At 46.5% G+C, this 23,957-nt stretch overlaps 1 protein-coding gene across 1 annotated transcript in view; it reads right to left on the bottom strand.

Moving 5' to 3' along the window:
* ARFGEF2 (ADP ribosylation factor guanine nucleotide exchange factor 2) overlaps window positions 1–23,957 on the bottom strand; it is a 57,883-nt gene that overhangs the window by 4,256 nt on the left and 29,670 nt on the right. Inside the window, exons 28-38 of the mRNA XM_044296333.1 lie at window positions 23,749–23,909; window positions 23,434–23,564; window positions 21,140–21,269; window positions 20,818–20,953; window positions 20,133–20,271; window positions 19,998–20,052; window positions 19,796–19,901; window positions 18,782–18,921; window positions 10,828–10,996; window positions 3,017–3,155; window positions 2,774–2,891 (exon numbers count right to left, since the gene is read on the bottom strand). Coding sequence (XP_044152268.1) covers window positions 2,774–2,891; window positions 3,017–3,155; window positions 10,828–10,996; window positions 18,782–18,921; window positions 19,796–19,901; window positions 19,998–20,052; window positions 20,133–20,271; window positions 20,818–20,953; window positions 21,140–21,269; window positions 23,434–23,564; window positions 23,749–23,909 — 1,424 coding nt within the window. The remainder of the gene's footprint in view (window positions 1–2,773; window positions 2,892–3,016; window positions 3,156–10,827; window positions 10,997–18,781; window positions 18,922–19,795; window positions 19,902–19,997; window positions 20,053–20,132; window positions 20,272–20,817; window positions 20,954–21,139; window positions 21,270–23,433; window positions 23,565–23,748; window positions 23,910–23,957) is intronic.

The raw sequence follows: 23,957 nt of genomic DNA, 5'->3' as shown, positions 1-23,957 counted from the left end.
GAACATGGACGGAGAGAAAATGCCTGGGAGAAGGACAGGAGCAGTCCTGAACCAAGGAAAAAAACTTCCTGGAGACAAGTTAAAGGAGACCCAGTGGACCACCCATCGGCAAAAGAAAGTTGATTCCATAAGACCTGGAAACAAGGGAACCCGACCAGTAAGAGGACCCGGCAAGGAAAAAACTCTAAATTGTCTCAGACCAAACACATGGCCTGGGTAGAGAGGAAACAAGGAAGCACTGGAGGCTTAACGATTGAGAGAAAGAATAGCAAGGCTCCTTCCATTGCAAGGCAGTTAAGAAAAGAGAAACACCCTAGGAGAAGGTTGAAACACCCATCCTGCCAGAGAAAGCAGCCAACCTCTGGGGGAGAAGGGGGTCCTCGGTAATGGCCAGGAGAAGGGAACGTAAAGACATGCGTTCCATACAAAGGAGGCAAGAATCAAGCCTCAGAAAAACTGGAACAAAATATCACTGTGAAATGTAAGACCAGAGGAATCCCTGGCCACATGAAGTCTCAGGAAAAAAGGAACCATTCGCAGACGCTGGTTATACAGGTGGAGGCACACTTGTCTGAAAGATATTGGAGTAGAGGGAAAGGACACCAAACAGCTTAAGGAGGAACAGTTCTCAAATCGAGGGAAAACTCCATCCCAGAAGTGGCCAATACAAATGTAATTTGCAAACCGGAGCAACAAACTCCCAGGTACCAGGACCTGAACCTGGGGAGACGGGAAGAGAGATTAGAATCTCAAGAGGGAAACAAGCCTATGGGGACCCAGGAGGGAAAAGATCCAAACCGGGCCTAAAGAAGCAGCTGTCATACAGAGCATGTGCGGTCAGAGATGCCATGAGTAGCTTCCCCAGAGGGAACAGGCCAGCTAGATGGTCTAAGAATGAATGGGGCAGGGACTCGAAGCAGGATTACCAACCCAGAGGCTCAAGTAGGGTCCACAGAACTGGACCACATGAGGACAATAAGACCCAGATTATCAAAGGAAAAATGAAATGTAGCAACCATAGGGAAAAAAACCTCAGCCATGGTTAACCAACCATCTCAAGTGTAGTGACTAGAATACTGTATAACACTGCACCGGAAGAGTCTCCGCTGACATGTAGAAACCAGCTACCAGCAGAGCACAATGAAACCCCCAAGAAATGGGCGAATAAACTTACAGGTGCAGACAACGGCAAAGCCCAAGCGAACAGCACTTCTGTCATGTAGCACACTAATCAGAGAACATAAGGGAGTACCAAAAACGCCTGGACCATGGAAGAACTACGGGACCATGTCCGATACCAGAGTGAGCAGCGGAAAATCACACCCACCAAGTAGATGTGTGGCGCTCACTAGTCCTGTCACAGCAATATCAGAGAGGACCTCCAGCGATGAGGTAGGAGAAACCTGAGGTGTTTCCCTCAGTGTTAGTCCCGTCCTGGGAGTAAACCAGGATGCAGGGGGGTGCGGGACCTATGAGGGGAGACCCTAGGCCGTTATTGGACTCTGCCCCTTGATATGGACCGAGGCAGGAAGCAAAGGACTCCCAGGGAGGCCGATGCTGCTGCATGAGGGCAGGGATTTCTGTCCTGAAGTGACCTGAGGACACAAGAGGAGGGGCACGACCAAGTTGAGACAATCCTAGGTTGATTACTGGACCTGGTGTCCGAGCGTCAGCGTACCCTGCAGCTGAGGAGTCCCTTTGGGGGGGGGGGCCCTTCGGCAAACTCAAACTTACGTGGGATTGCCAGCATGCCACTGCGGATGCAGTAATGGGGGACTGGGTGACCGGCGAGATACTCAAAGTACGCGCCCACAGGGGGTGCAACTAAAGTGGTTATCCACAATGGAGTCCCATCCTGCAGCAGGCAGAGACCCGCAGACGAAAAGAAGAAGGAATAAAATAATATAAAAATAAAAAAGCAGCAAGACCTGCACGGACACTAGACTAAAACTGATTAGCCTAGTGTCTGTGGAGAGGGTATAGCCCACCTGGGTGGAGCCAACCTTTTTTTTTTTAATCTAGTGTCGCCTCCTGGTGGTAGCTGGGCGTATTCCCATGGTACTGTGTCCCTCAATTACATTAACGAGAAAGAACATTTTTCATACTTCTGCCTCATCTGAATGCAGTAAGCAAACCATCATTAGAAACTCACTGCCAGCTACTTGAAAGCACTTCTGACGGTTTGGGATGGCTTTTGCCGCTGACAGGTTCCCTTTAAATAAGTGTTTATGACCTTTTAGTAATTTAGAGATAAGGTTTATTAGATGACTGGCACAAAGTGAAAGTAAAAAGTATATTCACACAGCTAGAAAAACTGTTAACTCTCTGTGACAGAACAGCTCAATATTTTTAATAAAGACCAGTTGAAAAATAATTTTTAGCCCAAAATGAGTATAATGCAGTCATAAAAAAAAATTGTTCCCGAGTGTGTACATAGTCTTTTAGTACAATTGGTGGGGGTCAGACCAAAATTTGTCTTCATAGAGTTGAATAAGGCTGCCAGAAACAACTACGACAGCTAACGTGTCATTGATTTTGACAGAATGTAACCCAATAATGGCAGACAGGAAAAACAGTCCTACATCTCAGTCACCTTTCATCTTATGTCTTCAGTTTCCGGCCAGGTGGGTCATCTGACAAAGCTCAATGCAATGAAAACTATTTTTGTGACTTTTTCCGCTCAAGAATTATGCATTATAATCCAAGGACAGTACACAGGGAGCGGAACTTTACTGCAGGAGGAGAACATACTGTATTTAAAGGAAGAACATACCTTCTCATCACTAATTTTGAGGGTTTTGGTCAGGAGTAACAGCAGTAGATTGGTCCAAGCCTCTCGATGGCTCTCAGAATTTACAGTAATAAAATAAGCCAGGGCCTCGCTGCACACACTGTAACATCAAAAAGAGACATGAGGAAGGGACATGAGGGAGAGACATCCATCAACCGTGACCGCCAGGGTGCTCCACCTCTAGATGTGGGGAATGAGACATTTGGGTTGTCAAAACTCCCTTACTTTAGCAGCCGCTGCTCTATGTCCTCCCATGAGTCTCTGCGCAGATCATCTGTATACATGCGGAATAGGATCCGTAGGCAGCAGGCAAGGCTACTGGTCTCTTGCTTCAGTAGATTGGGCTTGGATTTTCCTTTAAATCCTATTGAACAGAAAGTGAACAGTATTGTAAAGGGCAGACGTTTCTGCTCCATTGCTGACACTTCTGCACTGTCTCCTGCATGACACCAGACCTCACAGAGTGCAAGTAGCCATTGTGCACTCACTGAATACAGAAGGATACTGGCCTTAAAATATAAATATATTCTCACCCCGAGCAGGAATGGCCCACCGCTATATGGATCTTCTATAAAATGTGAGTAAAATCTAGCTATTTGCTCCCTCAATGACACCATCAGTAAACCATGCATCCCAGAAGTCCTTCGTATTCAGACTTGTAAAAAATACACAAACTGTGACTTTGTAGGATATAGATCACCTGAATGATCTTCCCTGTCTGAATCTACCGAATGGAGAAACTAAATCTTTCTCCACAGGCAGAAAATCTATTGAGCAGGTCTTTATACAGCGAGAGAGATTGGAAGGTTATATCATGGTGAGAAGAAGTCCCATTAGAGATGCTACGACTGACAATGATTGGTAACAGCCAGACACTTATTGTCCCAGAAACACACAATAACTGTTCAGGAAGATCCCAGAGCTAAAGGCTCATTTAGACGAGTAGATAATTGTTCAGGATTGACGACAAGTGTGAACTACTGACAACGCCAATGATGAGGGTAAGCATTTACATGCAGGGAGTATCGTGTACAAACTTGTTCATATTTGATCGTGTACTCGCTTAAACGGTGATAGCCATTGTGTCTAATGGCGAAAGGTCACACGATGCACATATACATTACCACAATTCATTAACAACAAACGATAATTTACTTAAGCCGCATCAACGATTTCACAGGCGATAAACGAGCGGTTTCAGTAAAATCGTTCAGTCGCTACTTACATTCACATTACATTGTGATCGTCCACCATAAATCGCTAGCGTTCGAATCGGAAAGATTATCTACTTGTTTAAATGAGCCTTAAGACTCCTACTCGAGTTGCAAGCAAGGATTTAAAGGGAATCCTAGCAACTCCCACTTGCCAATGAGTCCCCATATTCATGAGCTCACAGCTCTCCCAACTCACCTGCTGCCGATTCATATTTAAAAAAAAAAAAAAAATGTATCAGAGGCAGGTGAGCGGAGACAGCCGTGAGCTCATGAATATGGGGACTCATTGGCAAGTGGGAGCTGTTCAATGTAAGATTTTGGCAAAACAGCAGGGTCAGTTAAAGAAAGTGATAGCATTTTGCTAAGTAGATCTGTCACTAGTTTATGTTGCCCTTAGTTAAGACACCATAAAACTGCCGACAGATTTCCTTTAAAAGGGTTTTCCAAGACTTTATAACTGATGACCTATCTTCAGGAGAGTTTCAACGAGGGTCAGCCGGCACTCCGTTTGTAGGCGTGGTGCACGTGTCCAGGGCCGAAGTCCAAGTACAAGTGAACAGAAGAAAAGACCGGCACTCACTTTATCTTCAAAAATTTCTTTCTTTTTATTCGCCACGCATTGAAATATTCGGTGACGCGCGTTTCGGCTCTATAGCGAGCCTTTCTCAAACCAATGGCATATAACAAAGTCATACAATACAGGTGATTTAAATAGACCGCCACAGCGGAAATGACATCAGGTAGTCATGGTGATTTAGACCAACAAAATAGAAAAAAGAGGAGAAAAAAGAAGAAGCAAAGAGGGAGGGAGCAAAAGAAAAAGGAAAACACAAGGTAACAATTTAGCTAATCAGATACACGTGAGAAACAGCCCAATCGCAACAGCATCAATGAAAATGTAGCAATCCTGAATTCTTATGAAGTTCTCTAGATATTCGTACTAGCTTGCAATTCAGATGATGCGGTTGGGGGGTTCCTCACGTTCTCTGTAAAATACAAAAAAAATAATTAAGTTTAACATACATGAAAAACAGACATCTACAGAAAGCTATGGAGATCATACTCCCGGTTTAACCCCATGGGTTCCAGTGTCTGGAGTGTATGAATCCAATAAGATTCACGCTTCTTTAGCATTTTTAAACGATTACCACCTCTGCGAGGTTGTTGTACCTGCTCAATGATTTGAAAGCGCAGTTGCGCAATATTGTGTTTACAGCGATCAAAGTGGTGAGGGACGGGTAGGAGTAAATTATTTTTTCTAATAGTGGACTTATGCTTAGAAAAGCGGTCCTTCATGCGCATGGATGTTTCACCTATATATAACAGTCCACAAGGACACTTAAGTAGATATATGATGAAGCTGCTATTGCATGTGAAAAAACCTCGAACTGGAAAGCGCTTACCTGTATGGGGATGCGTAAAATATTCCCCTTTAATAACACTTGAACAGTGTATACACCCTAGACAAGGGAATGTACCCTTTCTAGGAGTTGACAAAGTCTTCTGGCGCTTCTCAGTTTGAGTACTACCCACATCCGCCCTCACCACCATATCGCGAATATTTTTGTTACGTTTATAACACAATAATGGAGGATTTTTGAATTCCTCAATCGAGGGGTAAGCCCTAGTCAAGATATTCCAATGCTTAGAGAAAATAAATCGACACCTGTTGACCCATGGGTGAAACTTAGTGACAAACGGTATACGTGACCCCCTGGACTCCTGTTTAGGAGCCAAGGAGGTAACCCTACTCCTCTCACTATCCAGCAGTGCTGTGGGATATCCTCTATTCTCGAATCTCATAGACATTTCATCAAGGCGTTTTTCTCTTACTTCAGTATTAGAAACAATCCTACGTACCCTTTGAAATTGAGAATGGGGTAATGCTTTTTTTACAGTGGACGGATGATAGCTTGAGAAATGGAGAAGAGAATTTTTGTCGGTATTCTTGATATACAAATCAGTCACAATTGACCCACCTGTACCCTTAATAACCAGGGTATCCAAAAAATTAATCTCATGATCACTATAATGTAAAGTGAACTGCAACTCGAGCCAAATTGAATTCAAGAATTCTGAAAAGGCACGAAGGGATCGAATGCCGCCCCGCCATACACAAAACACGTCATCGACGAATCTTCGCCAAAAAATACAATGAATTTTAAACAGATCATTGGTGTAAATATATTTGTCTTCAAACCATGACATGTATGAATTTGCATATGGCGGTGCGGCATTCGAGCCCATCGCGGTCCCACAGCACTGCTGGTAGTAGGTGTCCTGAAATAAAAAATAATTTTCAGTTAAAATGATTTCAAGAAGTTTCAAAAAAAATTCTTTGGCACCTTCACTGTAAGAGGAGAGGGATAGAAGCCACTCTACAGCCCGTATACCCTTCCAGTGAACAATAGAAGTGTACAGAGAACAAACATCGAAGGTTACTAACAAATCATCATCCTGCAACACCAGGGTCCCAACCTCACGTAAAAATTGATTCGTATCAAGCAGGAAAGACGGCATATTTTTAGTTAGGGGTGTCATAACCTTTTCAAGCAAAATAGCTGGCGGAGACAGGATAGAGTCAGTTAGGGCCACAATGGGCCGACCCGGTGGCTGAGATAAAGATTTGTGCACTTTGGGCAGTGTATAAAACACTGGTGTTACAGGATGATGATTAATCAGATATTCCCCCAATTTGGGGTCAATAATCTTCTGTGAAGTAAATATATCAACCAGAGTACACAATTTCTTTTTAATAATGTATACCGGATCGCCGTCCAAAGGACGATATACATCGATATTAGCCAACTGGCCCAAGATCTCACTGACGTAATACTCCTTGTCCATAAGGACAAGAGCACCCCCCTTGTCTGCAGGCTTGAAAATCAGGCTATCGTCCCCCAATAAGTTATCGACAGCCTGCCTCTCAAGGCGCGACAAGTTGTGGTTTACATGAAATCCACTTTGCCGTATCTCCTGTAAAGACTTTGACATGTCACGTTGGACCAATAAAATAAACGTTTCAACAGGATGATAACACTTAGGTGGTTGAAAGTGACTCTTGGTTCTCAGTCCAAAATCCTTCAACGATAAGCAAGTGTCACTGGTGGTTGCTGTGGTTGCGCTCTTTTCAACATTAGTGGACTGCAGACCCGAGAAGTGTGCCTTAAGTCGAAGACTTCTAAAGAAGCGCTGGCAGTCCATGTCAAATTCAAAACTATCAAGCGGACTAGTAGGACAAAATGATAGTCCCTTCTCCAGTACCTGCAACTGAAGAGGACTTAAACTTTTAATCTAAAGTGGAAAAAATTGGCGCTGACCTGAAAAGGGAGATAGAAAGCACTAAACGCCAAAAATTTATCAGAGACTCTGAGGACTATCAGAATAAACGTGTATACAAATGGCAAGATCTATCTGGCACAGCCATACCCTTATTCACCAGGCAGCAACGTCGGGGAACCTCGATGTCCTCCGGATCGGGAAGTGATTCCACTATGGGACCTCCGCGTGCACCTTTTTTAGGCAGAAGGAGACAAAGACCTCAACAAAGAAAAACACCAGACGAGCAGGACGCCATTATCGGGGGCATCGACGCACCGCGAACAACACGCTCTCAGGTAGAGATGAAACCTTAATTTTCAATATATCCTCTAAAAGTTTAAGTCCTCTTCAGTTGCAGGTACTGGAGAAGGGACTATCATTTTGTCCTACTAGTCCGCTTGATAGTTTTGAATTTGACATGGACTGCCAGCGCTTCTTTAGAAGTCTTCGACTTAAGGCACACTTCTCGGGTCTGCAGTCCACTAATGTTGAAAAGAGCGCAACCACAGCAACCACCAGTGACACTTGCTTATCGTTGAAGGATTTTGGACTGAGAACCAAGAGTCACTTTCAACCACCTAAGTGTTATCATCCTGTTGAAACGTTTATTTTATTGGTCCAACGTGACATGTCAAAGTTTTTACAGGAGATACGGCAAAGTGGATTTCATGTAAACCACAACTTGTCGCGCCTTGAGAGGCAGGCTGTCGATAACTTATTGGGGGACGATAGCCTGATTTTCAAGCCTGCAGACAAGGGGGGTGCTCTTGTCCTTATGGACAAGGAGTATTACGTCAGTGAGATCTTGGGCCAGTTGGCTAATATCGATGTATATCGTCCTTTGGACGGCGATCCGGTATACATTATTAAAAAGAAATTGTGTACTCTGGTTGATATATTTACTTCACAGAAGATTATTGACCCCAAATTGGGGGAATATCTGATTAATCATCATCCTGTAACACCAGTGTTTTATACACTGCCCAAAGTGCACAAATCTTTATCTCAGCCACCGGGTCGGCCCATTGTGGCCCTAACTGACTCTATCCTGTCTCCGCCAGCTATTTTGCTTGAAAAGGTTATGACACCCCTAACTAAAAATATGCCGTCTTTCCTGCTTGATACGAATCAATTTTTACGTGAGGTTGGGACCCTGGTGTTGCAGGATGATGATTTGTTAGTAACCTTCGATGTTTGTTCTCTGTACACTTCTATTGTTCACTGGAAGGGTATACGGGCTGTAGAGTGGCTTCTATCCCTCTCCTCTTACAGTGAAGGTGCCAAAGAATTTTTTTTGAAACTTCTTGAAATCATTTTAACTGAAAATTATTTTTTATTTCAGGACACCTACTACCAGCAGTGCTGTGGGACCGCGATGGGCTCGAATGCCGCACCGCCATATGCAAATTCATACATGTCATGGTTTGAAGACAAATATATTTACACCAATGATCTGTTTAAAATTAATTGTATTTTTTGGCGAAGATTCGTCGATGACGTGTTTTGTGTATGGCGGGGCGGCATTCGATCCCTTCGTGCCTTTTCAGAATTCTTGAATTCAATTTGGCCCGAGTTGCAGTTCACTTTACATTATAGTGATCATGAGATTAATTTTTTGGATACCCTGGTTATTAAGGGTACAGGTGGGTCAATTGTGACTGATTTGTATATCAAGAATACCGACAAAAATTCTCTTCTCCATTTCTCAAGCTATCATCCGTCCACTGTAAAAAAAGCATTACCCCATTCTCAATTTCAAAGGGTACGTAGGATTGTTTCTAATACTGAAGTAAGAGAAAAACGCCTTGATGAAATGTCTATGAGATTCGAGAATAGAGGATATCCCACAGCACTGCTGGATAGTGAGAGGAGTAGGGTTACCTCCTTGGCTCCTAAACAGGAGTCCAGGGGGTCACGTATACCGTTTGTCACTAAGTTTCACCCATGGGTCAACAGGTGTCGATTTATTTTCTCTAAGCATTGGAATATCTTGACTAGGGCTTACCCCTCGATTGAGGAATTCAAAAATCCTCCATTATTGTGTTATAAACGTAACAAAAATATTCGCGATATGGTGGTGAGGGCGGATGTGGGTAGTACTCAAACTGAGAAGCGCCAGAAGACTTTGTCAACTCCTAGAAAGGGTACATTCCCTTGTCTAGGGTGTATACACTGTTCAAGTGTTATTAAAGGGGAATATTTTACGCATCCCCATACAGGTAAGCGCTTTCCAGTTCGAGGTTTTTTCACATGCAATAGCAGCTTCATCATACATCTACTTAAGTGTCCTTGTGGACTGTTATATATAGGTGAAACATCCATGCGCATGAAGGACCGCTTTTCTAAGCATAAGTCCACTATTAGAAAAAATAATTTACTCCTACCCGTCCCTCACCACTTTGATCGCTGTAAACACAATATTGCGCAACTGCGCTTTCAAATCATTGAGCAGGTACAACAACCTCGCAGAGGTGGTAATCGTTTAAAAATGCTAAAGAAGCGTGAATCTTATTGGATTCATACACTCCAGACACTGGAACCCATGGGGTTAAACCGGGAGTATGATCTCCATAGCTTTCTGTAGATGTCTGTTTTTCATGTATGTTAAACTTAATTATTTTTTTTGTATTTTACAGAGAACGTGAGGAACCCCCCAACCGCATCATCTGAATTGCAAGCTAGTACGAATATCTAGAGAACTTCATAAGAATTCAGGATTGCTACATTTTCATTGATGCTGTTGCGATTGGGCTGTTTCTCACGTGTATCTGATTAGCTAAATTGTTACCTTGTGTTTTCCTTTTTCTTTTGCTCCCTCCCTCTTTGCTTCTTCTTTTTTCTTTTTTCTCCTCTTTTTTCTATTTTGTTGGTCTAAATCACCATGACTACCTGATGTCATTTCCGCTGTGGCGGTCTATTTAAATCACCTGTATTGTATGACTTTGTTATATGCCATTGGTTTGAGAAAGGCTCGCTATAGAGCCGAAACGCGCGTCACCGAATATTTCAATGCGTGGCGAATAAAAAGAAAGAAATTTTTGAAGATAAAGTGAGTGCCGGTCTTTTCTTCTGTTCACCTATCTTCAGGAGAGGTCATCAGTATCTGGGGTGGGCATCCGACACCTGGGACCCCCAACGATTAGCTGTTTGATAAGGCAGTGGCACTCAAAGTAGCACCGCAGCCTTTTCTCAGCTTTTCCTAGGCCAGTGATGACATGTTCATTGGTCACATGGCCTAGGTGCAGGCCATGTGACCGATGAATAGGGCTGCGCACAATACCAAGCACAGGCGCTGTACAACGTATGGCGCTGTGTTTGGTAAGCTGCGTGAAGGCCACTGTGCTCACAGGAGTCTCGGATGTGGATCCCCACCGATCAGATACCGATGAACTATCTAGAGGATAGGTCATCGGTATTTCGGAAAACCCTTTTAACACTTTACAATTAATTTTCTTGTAGTAAGAAGAGAAAAAAAAACATTGTGTGAAATCTTGTGCATACCAGCTCTCCACAGCGCCGTCCTCTGCTCGTTATTAGAATTAAAGGCTTTAGCAAACGAGTGGGATTCTTGAAGACAGTCCAGCAGTTTGAAGAGATGCGGTGTGGACATGAACTTATACATTCCCTGGTCCTCATATTCCGTGTGGAAGTCATTGTCCAGTGTGTCCCTCTGTATAAAGAACACTGTTTAACCACAGACTGACTCACAACCCCTTTAACATTTCTTTATCCCAATACATCCAGCCTGATTGATACACCCCTTAACTGACCCATGGCCCCTCTAGTATAACAACGTATATCCCCTATATTCAGGCCGATTTGTACCCTCTTTAATAGATAACATCTATATTCCATATATCCAGCATGACCCATACCCTCTCTAATATAATGTTATAAAGTACTTCACGGCACTCAGGATTGATGTGAATGAAATAAACAGTTTTTTATTTGAATTGCCACTGGTGGTTATTAGTTATTTAGGCCAACGTTGCGGTCCTCCCGGACCTTGTTCACGGCCTGTTAATTATAATGACACCAAATCAATATATGACAGAATAAGATACATAAACAAAAACATAACCATATAGAGGCAAATCTATAAATATATACCTATATACACACACAATATACTATATTATACTGCAGTCTGCATACATGTGTAAAGAAATTATACATATTCTGATCATGGGACAATCATCGCAGAAATAACTGTAAAGGTAGCGAAATATGAGATCAAAAACATGAAAAGGCATCAGGGTTATCAGGAAATAATCATAGAGCATCAGGGAAAATCAAAATATATCTAAATTTATCAAAAAGTTTTTCAAAAGGTTTTTATAACTGGATCATGACCTCTGTATAAAGGTGGAAAAACAGGAAACTATCAGATAAAACTCTACTGAGATTAATTCAAAAAAACAATATGTATACAGATCACAAGAGGTTAAATCAACCGAAATTTGATGCATCTATATAAGGGCCATGCTTCATGTGATATTATATTCGATTTGTCCTCTATATATGTGCTGCAAATACTCCATTTTCTGGACCCATTATTGTTGCGATACTTTGAAGTTAAATAGAAGGATAGTCAATTGATATATCACATGGAGCATGGCCCATATATAGATGCATCAAATTTCGGTTGATTTAACCTCTTGTGATCTGTATACATATTGGTTTTTTGAATTAATCTCAGAGTTTTATCTGATATTTTCCTGTATTTCCACCTTTATACAGAGGTCATGATCCAGTTATAAAAACCTTTTGAAAAACTTTTTGATAAATTTAGATATGTTTTGATTTTCCCTGATGCTCTTTGATTATTTCCTGATAACCCTGATGCCTTTTCATATTTCACTACCTTTAGTTATTTCTGCGATGATTGTCCCATGATCAGAATATGTATAATTTCTTTACACATGTATGCAGACTGCAGTATAATATAGTATATTGTGTGTGTATATAGGTATATATTTATAGATTTGCCTCTATATGGTTATGTTTTTGTTTATGTATCTTATTGCCATATATTGATTTGGTGTCATTATAATTAACAGGCCGTGAACAAGGTCCGGGAGGACCGCAACGTTGGCCTAAATAACTGATAACCACCGGTGGCAATTCAAATAAAAAAACTGTTTTTCTCGCCCATTTTCCTTGGGGGACACAGACCTTGGGTATAGCTCAGCTCCCTAGGAGGCGTGACACTAAGTAAAACTGTTAAGCCCCTCCTCCATCAGCTATACCCTCAGCCTGGAGATAGAGGCTACCAGTTTTAGCTTAGTGTCCAAGGAGGCAAGACACTCCCTGCTACTGCAGGGCTGTTTTCTCCTTGATATTTTTACTTTTTCTTCTAATTTTGTTATTTTATTTTTTCCTAGGGATACCAGAGACGCATTAGACCTCTCTGCTCTCCCGGGGTTGAGCTGCGCCAGTGCCAACTTATCTGCACTGCTGCCTCCCCCACAGAAGCAATAGGAGGATCTGGGCAGCAATGGCTCCCCTACATCCCGCCAGCTAGGGGGTCGCCCGCACGCCAAGCCCCTCTTCCAGCTTCCTGCCACTGCGGTGCCAGTGGCTGAAGGGGCGACCCTGCTGGAAAGGACTGAGGGTGAAGACGTCGGACGGTGAGATGGCTATTCCAGCCCATACCCCGTCCCTATCTGCAGCATCTACCCCTCTGGGTAAGGGGGGCACCCGTGGTCGCTCATTCTGAGCGCTCATCTGCAGGACAATGCAGCACAGCAGCATCCTCAGCACCCCCACGCCGTTCCCCCCCACGCTGCTATCTTTCTCCCCCCCTCCCCCTCATTCGGGGCTGACTCCATTTTTCTCTTCTCTCTCTCCCCCTTCCCGCCGAGAACGGGGGGGCGGGGCTTAGCGGTCCCGGCAGGGGGCGGGGCTTACGCGCGCGTCATTTTGGGGGCGGAGCTTGTTCCCCGCGCTTCCTCACTCCTGACAGGAAGCTGGGACACGGTGGGGGACTCTAACCTCCTGTGTACATCGCTCGGCTTCTGTGGGCGCTCTCTGCTGCTCACTGCTGTTCACTGCTTCTCTGCTGCTGCTGATCTGGGCCATCTCCTGACGTTCTTCTGAGGCACTGGTAGGACAGTTAACCCTCTCCTAACCCTCCTGGTCATAGCTGCTATAACCCTTTGTGGTCTCTATATTAGAGTACAACCACACTTCAGCATGTCAGATCCCACAGGTGCCCCCAAACCCTGGTACCATGCCTGTACCGCCTGTAAGGAACTTTTTCCGCGTGGGCAATCTGAGCCGCATTGTCTTGCATGTCAGGCCCCGGTGCAGGGCCCGCTTCCCGCTGCGCCCCCCGGTGCCTCTGAACCCCCTGACTGGGCTAGGTCTCTGTCTCAGGCGGTGGAAAGCCTTACACACGTAGTGGGCCGTCTCGTGGATAGACCGCCTCTCCCGCAGGCTGCCACAATCCCTGTCGCACCCGCTGGGACTACCGTTTCTGCCGCCCCCACTGTTTCCCTGCCTCCCAGCGAATCTTCCAGGGCCCGGCATACTCAGAAACGTTCAAGGGTTGAGCGCACATCTTCTCCAGATGCTTCGCTCTCTCCGCCATGCGTGCGAGCTCAGTCAAGTCTATCCTCTCAAAGGGATACGCTTTCTGAGGGAGAACTGGCGGATTCGGACGTGGACATGGACTCAGAGCTTCCGTCCAAATTGGCGTCCGCGGTGGGGCATCTTGTCACTAGCATCCGTGATACCTTTCAGCTACACGATGACCCCCCCAGCTCTGAACAGGCCGGCGTGTCCTTTCTCCGCCCCAAACAGGCCTCCAAGGTTTTTCCCATACACGCTGATTTTTCTTCTGTGGTATCCAAGGCTTGGACTCGGCCTAACGTCCGCTTTATTACACCCAAAAAGCTGGACATTTGTTATCCCTTTCCAGCGGATTCTGTGACCACGTGGACATCCCCGCCTAAGGTTGATCCTCCCGTGGCTCGCCTGTCCAAAAGCACTACTATTCCTGTACAGGACGGATCTTCCCTCCAGTCTGTTGAGGACCGTCGTACGGAATCCCTCTCCAAGGCCATATTTACTGCCTCTGGTTCGGCCCTTAGACCGGTCTTTGCCTCCGCCTGGGTTGGCAAAGCGGTCTCTGAATGGGGTTTGCAACTGGAACGGGAGTTAGGGTCGGACGTCCCTGTTCAGGACCTCCGTTCCTTAGCCCAACTAATTGTTCAGGCCGGAAAATTCGTCTGTGAGGCCTCCCTTGATGCGGGTGCCCTCATTGCCCGTTCCTCTGCCCTGGCAGTTTCTGTCAGGAGGGAACTCTGGCTGAAGGTTTGGGCGGCGGACGCCGCTTCCAAACGCTCTTTGGCCGGCCTACCATTCACGGGTTCCCGCCTGTTCGGAACCCGTCTGGACGAACTTATATCAGAGGCCACGGGTGGGAAGAGTACTCACCTCCCCCAGTCCAGGCCAATGGGCGCCCCCCGTGGTCGCGCTGGTTCGTCCCGTTTTCGGTCCTTTCGCAAGCCCACCGGGTCTAGACCCGCGGCCAGTTCTTCTTCCTCTGGCCCAGCCCAGGATAGACGCAAGAAGCCGTTTTTTCGGACGCAACCTACCTGGCGCAAGTCCCAGCCTGCACGGGCTCCCACAGGCCAGCAGCCCTCTGCCTGAAGGTGCGCCCCCACCCACCGCCTTCTCCTATTCAGGAACGTATGGCGGGCCCACATCTCAGACGCATGGGCGCTCGAGATTGTATCTTGCGGATACAAAATCGAATTTGCGTCCATTCCGCCAGACCGTTTCTTCCGATCCCGTCCTCCGCGAGATCCCGTACGAGTGGCCGCCTTCTTCGCGGCCATTCACTCTCTAATGGACAAGGGTGTCGTCGCCCCCGTGCCTCCGACGGAAAGGTTCAGGGGGTTCTACTCGAACCTCTTTGTGGTTCCCAAGAAGGAAGGCTCAGTGCGTCCGATCTTGGACCTAAAACGCCTGAACCGTTTTCTCCGACTGCAGAGATTCCGGATGGAGTCTCTCAGGTCCGCAGTGGCCTCCCTGGAAAGAGGGGATTTCATGGCCTCAATCGACATTCAGGATGCATACCTCCACGTTCCGGTTGCTCCATGTCATCACCGCTTCCTGCGCTTCGCGGTGGGGGACGATCACTTCCAATTCGTCGCCCTTCCCTTTGGTCTGGCGACGGCTCCTCGAGTGTTCACCAAGGTCCTGGCCCCTGTCTTGGCCCTTCTACGTTCAAGAAGTGTTTTTCTTCTCCCATACTTGGACGACATCCTGGTCAAGGCACCCTCCTTCTCTCAGACATCCCGCAGTGTGGAACTCACTCTGGAGACCCTGACGCGGTTCGGTTGGATTATCAACCACCCCAAATCTTCCCTTACCCCCTCCAGACGGCTGATCTTCCTGGGGATGCTCCTGGATACAGAGTTGGCGGAGGTCCGCCTTCCGTCGGACAAGCGTCTGGCCCTTCGCGGGTCGGTTCGCAGTCTCCTCCGTCATCACCGCCCTTCCCTCAGATCCAGCATGCGGTTGTTGGGAAAGATGGTTGCCTGTTTCGAAGCGGTGCCGTTCGCACAATTCCGATCCCGCACCTTTCAGAGGGCAATTCTGTCGGCCTGGGACAAATCACCGAGGAGTCTGGACAGGACCTTTCTTCTGCCTCCCCTGGCTCGGGCTTCCCTCGGCTGGTGGTTGCATATCCCTCTAAGGGGGAAGTCCTTCCTTCCACTGAACTGGCTGGTGATTACCACAGATGCCAGCTTACGGGGGTGGGGGGGGGTTTTCCCTCCCCGGTCCGTCCAGGGCGTTTGGTCTCTATCGGAGTCCAGACTTCCAATCAATATTCTGGAACTGAGGGCGATTCTTCTGTCCCTCAGACACTGGACCCATCTGCTGAGGGGCCACCCTGTTCGGATCCAATCGGACAATGCCACGGCTGTGGCATACATAAACCATCAGGGAGGCACTCGCAGCGCTGCAGCGATGCAAAAGGTGACCCTCATTCTCCTCTGGGCGGAGACGCACGTGCCGGCCTTATCTGCGATTTACATCCCGGGGGTGGACAACTGGGCGGCGGATTTCCTCAGCCGGTCCACCATCGACCCGGGAGAATGGTCCCTGCACCCAGAGGTGTTCGAAGCCCTTTGTCTTCGCTGGGGTCGCCCCGACGTGGACCTCATGGCCTCCAAATTCAACCACAAGGTCCCCCTATACCTGGCCAGGGCACGGGACCCGAAGGCATACGGCGCCGACGCGCTCGTCCTTCCGTGGCGCGAATTCTCCCTTCTGTACGTCTTTCCTCCTTTTCCCCTCCTGCCACGGGTTCTTCGGAGGATCGCGGCAGAGGGCGTCCCCGCGATTCTAATCGCCCCGGATTGGCCCCGCCGGTCTTGGTACGCCGACCTAATGTTGCTGTTGGCAGACGCACCGTGGCCACTGCCCTCCAGGGAAGACCTTCTCTCTCAGGGACCGATCTTCCACGAGCATTTAGGCTCGCTACGTTTGACGGCGTGGCTATTGAGACCGCCGTCTTAACGCGACGGGGTTTCTCCGCGGACGTAGTCCGCACCATGATCCGGGCTCGTAAGCCCGTATCCTCTAGGATCTACTATCGGGTTTGGAGGTCCTATCTGGGGTTCTGTGAGTCCCGGAGCATCCCACCTCTCCGGTTTTCTCTTCCCACAATCCTGTCCTTCCTCCAGTCGGGTCTGGACCTGGGGCTGTGCCTCAGTTCTCTGAAGGGTCAGATTTCGGCGCTGTCTATTCTTCTCCAGCGTCCCCTGGCCCCTCTAGGGCCAATTAAGACCTTCTTACAAGGGGTGGCTCACTCTGTTCCGCCGTACCGCCCTCCAGTTCCTTCCTGGGACCTGAATGTGGTGCTCTCGGCGCTCCAATCAGCCCCCTTCGAGCCTTTACGGGAGGTCTCCCTTCGCCTTCTGTCCTGCAAGGTCATCTTTCTTGTGGCCGTCACGTCTCTCGAACGGGTGTCGGAGTTAGCGGCTCTTTCTTGCTCCGAACCTTTCCTGATCTTCCACCAGGATAAGGTTGTGCTTCGGCCTGTCCCAACTTTCCTGCCAAAGGTGGTCTCCGCCTTTCACATCAATGAGGACATCGTCCTTCCGTCGCTCTGTCCCTCTCCTTCCCACCCCAGAGAACGGTAACTGCACCGTCTGGATGTGGTCAGGGCGTTGAGGATTTACTTGGAGGTCACCGGGTCCTTTCGGCGCACGGACTCCCTGTTTGTGGTTCCGGAGGGTTCGCGCAGAGGGTTGGCGGTCTCCAAGGTGGCTATTGCCCGTTTCATTAAACTGGCGGTGTCTGAGGCTTATCGAGCCAAGGGCAGACCTCCGCCTTTCGGCGTCACTGCTCATTCCACCAGAGCAGTCGGAGCTTCCTGGGCGCAGAGGCATCGGGCCTCGGCTGAACAGTTGTGCAAAGCAGCCACTTGGTCCTCTCTGCACACTTTCACAAAGTTCTATAGGGTGCATACGCATGCATCAGCGGATGCTGCTTTGGGCCGCCTGGTTTTGCAGGCAGCGGTTTCCTGATGCTCTGGTGGTGTTCCGCCTTGGGTTTGTGGTCCCTCCCTTCTTGGACTGCTCTTGAACGTCCCAAGGTCTGTGTCCCCCAAGGAAAATGGGCGAGAAAAGGAGATTTTTGTATAACTTACCAGTTAAATCTCTTTCTCGCTCTTCCTTGGGGGACACAGCACCCACCCTTCTGTGTTTGGTTACAGGGTTATGGTCTGGCGCCCCGTTGGGTTGCTGGCTGGTTGTTTCCGTTATTGGTTGTTATCCTTTCACTACTTGGACACGCAACTGGTAGCCTCTATCTCCAGGCTGAGGGTATAGCTGATGGAGGAGGGGCTTAACAGTTTTACTTAGTGTCACGCCTCCTAGGGAGCTGAGCTATACCCAAGGTCTGTGTCCCCCAAGGAAGAGCGAGAAAGAGATTTAACTGGTAAGTTATACAAAAATCTCCTTATTTCATTCACATCAATCCTGAGTGCCGTGAATTACTTTATAACATTGATTTGGAGTTATCTTCGGTGCTCAATGATGGAAGATAATACTATATTTAGTAGAGTGCCAGCCATCAATTGTATATAGCTCTCTAATATAACACATTTATTTATTTTATGCACTTATATAGCGCTATTATTTTTCACAGCACTTCACAGACATTAGCATCAAGCTGCCCCCAATGGAGATCACAATCTAAGTTCCCTATCAGTATATCTTTTGGAGTGTGAGAGAAAACCGGAGTACCCGGAGGAAACCCACACAAACACAAGAGAACATACAAACTCCATGAAGATGTTGTCCTTGGTCGGATGCGAACCTAGGACACCAGTGCTAGTGCTGCCCTATTCCATAGATATAACGTGACCCATCCCCCCTCTAATATAACACTTTTATCCTAGAACCCTATGGAGCATGGTATGTTGAGGACTAACCTGGGCTGCAGCCAGATGCTCAGCATCCTCTTTCTTGCTAGTAGTTGGAAAAAAGACAATATTATCGATGGTCTGGATAAGTTCAAGCTGCACAACGCACTTTATGAGAAGCCCAGCAAACAACTTCTGGTCAGCAAGCCCTGGTCAGAGACACAAATTGACAATCAGCAGACAGACACTATATAGGAGGGAAGGCAAATTTAGAAACAAATGAATGCACCTTACAGACACTGGTGAGATAAGAGACTGTGTGCCATGTGTGATGCTGGGTGAACAAAGCATATTGCGACTGCGCACCGTATGCAACGCTGGTGATCAAGGGCAGACTGTGCACCATAGGTGACACTGGTGAACGAGGGCAGACTGTGCATCTTACGTGATGCTGGTGAATGAGGGCAGACTGTGGACCCGTAGGTGATGCTGGTGAATGAGGACAGACTGTGGACCTGTAGGTGATGCTGGTGAATGAGGGCAGACTGTGGACCCGTAGGTGATGCTGGTGAATAAGGGCAGACTGTGGACCCTGTATGTGATGCTGGTAGAGGAGGGCAGACTGTGCACCGTATGTGATGCTGGGTGGAAAGGGCAGACTGTGCACCGTATGTGATGCTGGGTGGAAAGGGCAGACTGCACCATATGTGGTCCTGGTGGAAGAGGTCAGACTGTGCACCTTATGTGAGGCTGGTGCTAGAGGTGAACTGTGCACCATATGGGACACTATTGGTAGAGATCAGACTGCGCACCATATATTACACTAGAGGAAGAGGGCAGACTGTGCACTGTATATTACACTGGAGGGAGAGGGTGGACTGGGTACCATATATTGCACTGGAGGGAGAGAGCAGACTGTATAACATACTAAACAGGAGGGAGTGTGGACTGTGCACTGTATACTAAACTGGAGGTAGAAGGCAGACAGTGCACTGTATATTACACTGGACAGAGTGAGGAGTGTGCACTGTATAGTACAATGGAGGAAGAGGACATACTGTACACTGTATATTACAGACTCACTCTCATTGGGCTTCCCCCTCCAGTTCTCCTCAGACAGTTGGCTGTGAGCCCGCTCTGAGGGATTCCTGTCCTGACTGCTCATTGACTGACGATCTATATCCAGATCCTGTGAATGAGACAAACCAGAACAATGCACAAAGACCACCATAAAAGACGCTCTACAATACAACATGAGAAACAGCACACAATGCGTTAAACTCACATAGCGCTTCTCCAAAGTATCGTCTTCCATATGAGATGGTCGCCAAGCTAATAATCTGGAGAAGAAGAATCAGATCTGATAAATGAAAGTGATATCCCTCCAGGACAAACGTGCAGATGACTGGACGACACTTACACACTAGGGATGGTGGTCCTGAAGATATCCAACATACAGTTACACGTCTGATCCCAAACCTCCGGGCTAAACTTCTCTCCGTTCAATATGACTAGGTTCTCCAGACAGTTGGTGCCAGATCTCGCCAGTTGCTCATTATCTATAGAGCACAAACCAGGATTAACATTCAATATAATGCCACAGGGCCAATGCTGCTGGTACCAGTTAACATCTGCCTCCTTGTGATAAAGGAGAGCAGTGAATGGTCAACCTTCTCCTATCACACCTTATTATGAAACAGTCGATCCCCGCACCCTGTACCAGGCATGACTGAGCTCTGACTAGACTGGTGAACTGATCCATTGGCAACCTCTGTGCCTGTTATTCCCAATAATAATTCTCTGGAGTGATCACTCATGGTCTGAATGTAGGCAACAAGTGCCTGAACTCTATCTATTACATGGCTGCCTCTCTGCCTGTGATCAGCAATACCCATTGGATGGAGCGACCTCCCACACTATATGAAGACCGCCAGAGCCTTCACTATTACTATTACATGGCAGCCCTCTTTTCCTATGACCACCAATCCTTTTCTGGTGAGATCTCCCATGTTCTGCACTATTAATACACATGCAGAGAATCTTCCTCTATGTACGTGTGACATATAAGAGTAGGGCAACAGGGGGACACAAAGTGAAGCTCGCACCTTGTTTCACACACCAGTGTAACTGGGTAAAGATATCCGAAAGCAAAACGCTGTTCAGAGCCTCGTAGAACTGGGTGAAGACGTCACAAATTGCGTAAAGGGCATGGTTACAGGTTGTAGTCATCCACTCTGATTTCTAACAAAAAAGAAATGTATAAAATTAGAGTCGTTATAAGCACTCGCAAGATTGTGTCTGTGTTAACGAAATTCAGGAAGCTCTACAGTCCCTGAAGATGTGCTGGATCATTGGAAATTCAGTGCAGAGGTCCGTAAAGATGAGATTTATGGGGGACCATGCAGACCTAGGCAATCCTTCTCTCACCTCTGTTTGCTGTTCTGGGAGTTTCATGTTGTCAAATATTCGGAATACAATGCGGAACAGGTCATGCCACCAGTGGTTTTCAAAAGTGTGCCCATAACTTTTCATAATCTCAAACATGACGGTGAGGCCCCTGCGGAGACATTATTAGCAAGAGTGATGGTTGCAACAGAAACACATACAAAAACATAAGTATCATTACAGGTCGGAGCTGCAGTTAGACTAGAGTCACTTCTTATCCCCCGCCTCCATGCCACAGAGGGATAAAGGACATTTTCTACATGCTCTCCTACAAGATGACTTCTTAAAAGGAGTCTGTCAATAGATTTATATGACTTGGTAGGGTACTTAGAAACGTGCACACAACTTTTCGGCCGTTCATCAAGTTCTTTTCTTCATTGCAGAAAAAGTGGACCAAGAAAGGTCCCAATCCCACAACTAATGCTTGCAAAGCCTCCCAGCTCCTCCCCCTGGCCCTGATTGACAACCCCAGCCGTGTGCTTCCTGTGGTGGGTAACGGCCTCACAGAGATACTGTGCATGCTGAAGGTATGAACAGCACATGTGAAAGATTTCTAGGTGGATAGCAGGCAGTGAAAATGATGAGGCTGACAAACAGGGGAAGGAGAGGACAAGCAGCAGGATTGTGACCCTCTCAGGGCTTACTAGGGACAATAATTCTAGTAATCCAATGAGTCGCCCTTTAGAGGGTTTGCTACACTCGTTCGGATATTAAGTGTAAGGGTACAGGGCTATAATATGGATATACTATCCCCTTGCCTTCAAGAGAAAATTATCTGGAGACAACCCCTTCAAGAATGGTAAGACTGTTCTTTTATTGAGCACTGGTGTGTTTACAGCACTTCAATATAATTTGACGCTTCTTGGTTACTTGTTACTTTTTTTTTTTTTTACATCCAGGTAGCCAGTTTTAATTATTTACCATATATAAAGTTACGTTTTAGCTAAGCTCCTTGGACAGAGCTTGAGGATTAAAGCTCAGCGTGTCGATAGTTACATACAGGTGAAACTCGAAAAATTTGAATATCATGCAAAAGTTCATTTATTTCAGTAATGCTAATTAAAAGGTGAAACTAACATATGAGAGACTCATTACAGGCAAAGTGGGATATTTCAAGCCTTTATTTGTTATAATTTGGATGATTATGGCTTACAGCTTATGAAACCCCAAAGTCACAATTTTAAGGTACCCTTTGCTCAGGGGGTATGTATTAATTGGCTGACTAGACCAGTGTGCCTCCAGCTGTTGCAAAACTACAACTCCCAGCATGCCTGGACAGCCTTTGGCTGCGCGGGCATGCTGGGAGTTGTAGTTTTGCAACAGCTGGAGGCACACTGGACTAGACGGTGACACTTTGAGCCTAGAATATTGAACCTTTTCACAAAATTCTAATTTTAACCTGCATTAATGCAATTCCTTTTAAGTTGCATTACTGAAATAAATAAACTTTTGCACGATATTCTAATTTTTTTAGTTTCACTTGTATATTTGCTTGAAACCCATAGTTTACTTTGTATCCACTATGATTTAGTGGTGTCTTTTTGATATGCCTATATGTTCCAACTGCTAGCAGTCGTTAGGTAGGCATATATCTTCTGACAGACTCCCTTTAATTGTCCATTTACAGGACCATATTTTGTTTGCATCCGATCTGCATTTTTTGTGGATTATATGCAGACTCATTAATTTCAATGGGGCAGCAAAATATGAGAACAGCACACCATATGCGGTCTGCATCCATATGTCCGTTCTGTGGCTCTGCAAAAAAAAAAAGAAAGATAGAACATGTCCTATTCTTGTCCATTTTGTGGACAATAATAGGCATTTCTAAAATAGGGTTGAATGTGCTGGTCCGCAAAAATGCACAATTTGTGGACCGCAAAACGTATAGAGTCGTGTGAATATCACAAAATACTGAAAATCCACAAGAAGCCGAGATATTGGGAGCTTTTTACAGAGGTGCTCACATTGGAGGCATAGCTGCCAGAGGTGACGTTCTCTTTCAGAACTTCATTCGTTTTGGGTTAAGGCATATTTTTGGCTTTTTAAAGCGTTTGGCATCACCTCTGGGACCCACACATTTTGGACATTGGTGGCATATCGCTGTGTGCAAGGTGGGCCAACCCCTTTAACCTTGCCTCACATGTCAGCTTCATCTATTCTGGTGCATCACAGGGGAAAGAAGAAAGAGGAAACTGGAATTCATTGCAGATATTCATTCTAGAGTTTGTGGTTTGGGATAGGGACAGAACCCAATGGGGTCAAGGAGCGATTACCTTGTTCGTACATCCAGTTTACACCTGTTGATAATACAGGAAAGTTCAAAAAGGATGGGAAACCAGCCACGAACCCAGACCCTGTCCCCAGGGGCCACATTCATGTCATCGCTTGTGTACTCCCTCAATGCCTGCAACAGATCAAGTCACAGTCATCATTAATTGGTTCAGATTATAGACATTTATTCATTTATCTCTGCAGAAAAGGAGAATGTAAAGTATTGCAGGACACAAGCAAAAACAAGAGCAGAGTATGACAATCCAAACCAGATAGACGAAGACTATGAAGAGAGATTAGCACCAAAGTTCACCCACCTGAGGCTTGTCCGAGACATACTTTGCACAATAACGGATGAGTCTAATGGCCTCCATGCTGGTGTCTGGAAAAGCTGAGTTACAAGCAAATTCTGACAGACATTTCACAGCATCTTGGAAGGAGTCAATGGCTGCTGGAAAGTGGTTCTGGAATACATTGGCTGAGGAGAGACATGGATGTGTTACCAGTTCCTGCTGAGCTGTACAGC

This window comes from Bufo gargarizans, chromosome 6 (genome assembly GCF_014858855.1).
Source record: "Bufo gargarizans isolate SCDJY-AF-19 chromosome 6, ASM1485885v1, whole genome shotgun sequence".
Classification (NCBI taxonomy): domain Eukaryota; kingdom Metazoa; phylum Chordata; class Amphibia; order Anura; family Bufonidae; genus Bufo; species Bufo gargarizans.
The sequence above is the reverse complement of the archived record's forward strand: the minus strand, read 5'-3'. Positions and strand labels throughout refer to the sequence as shown.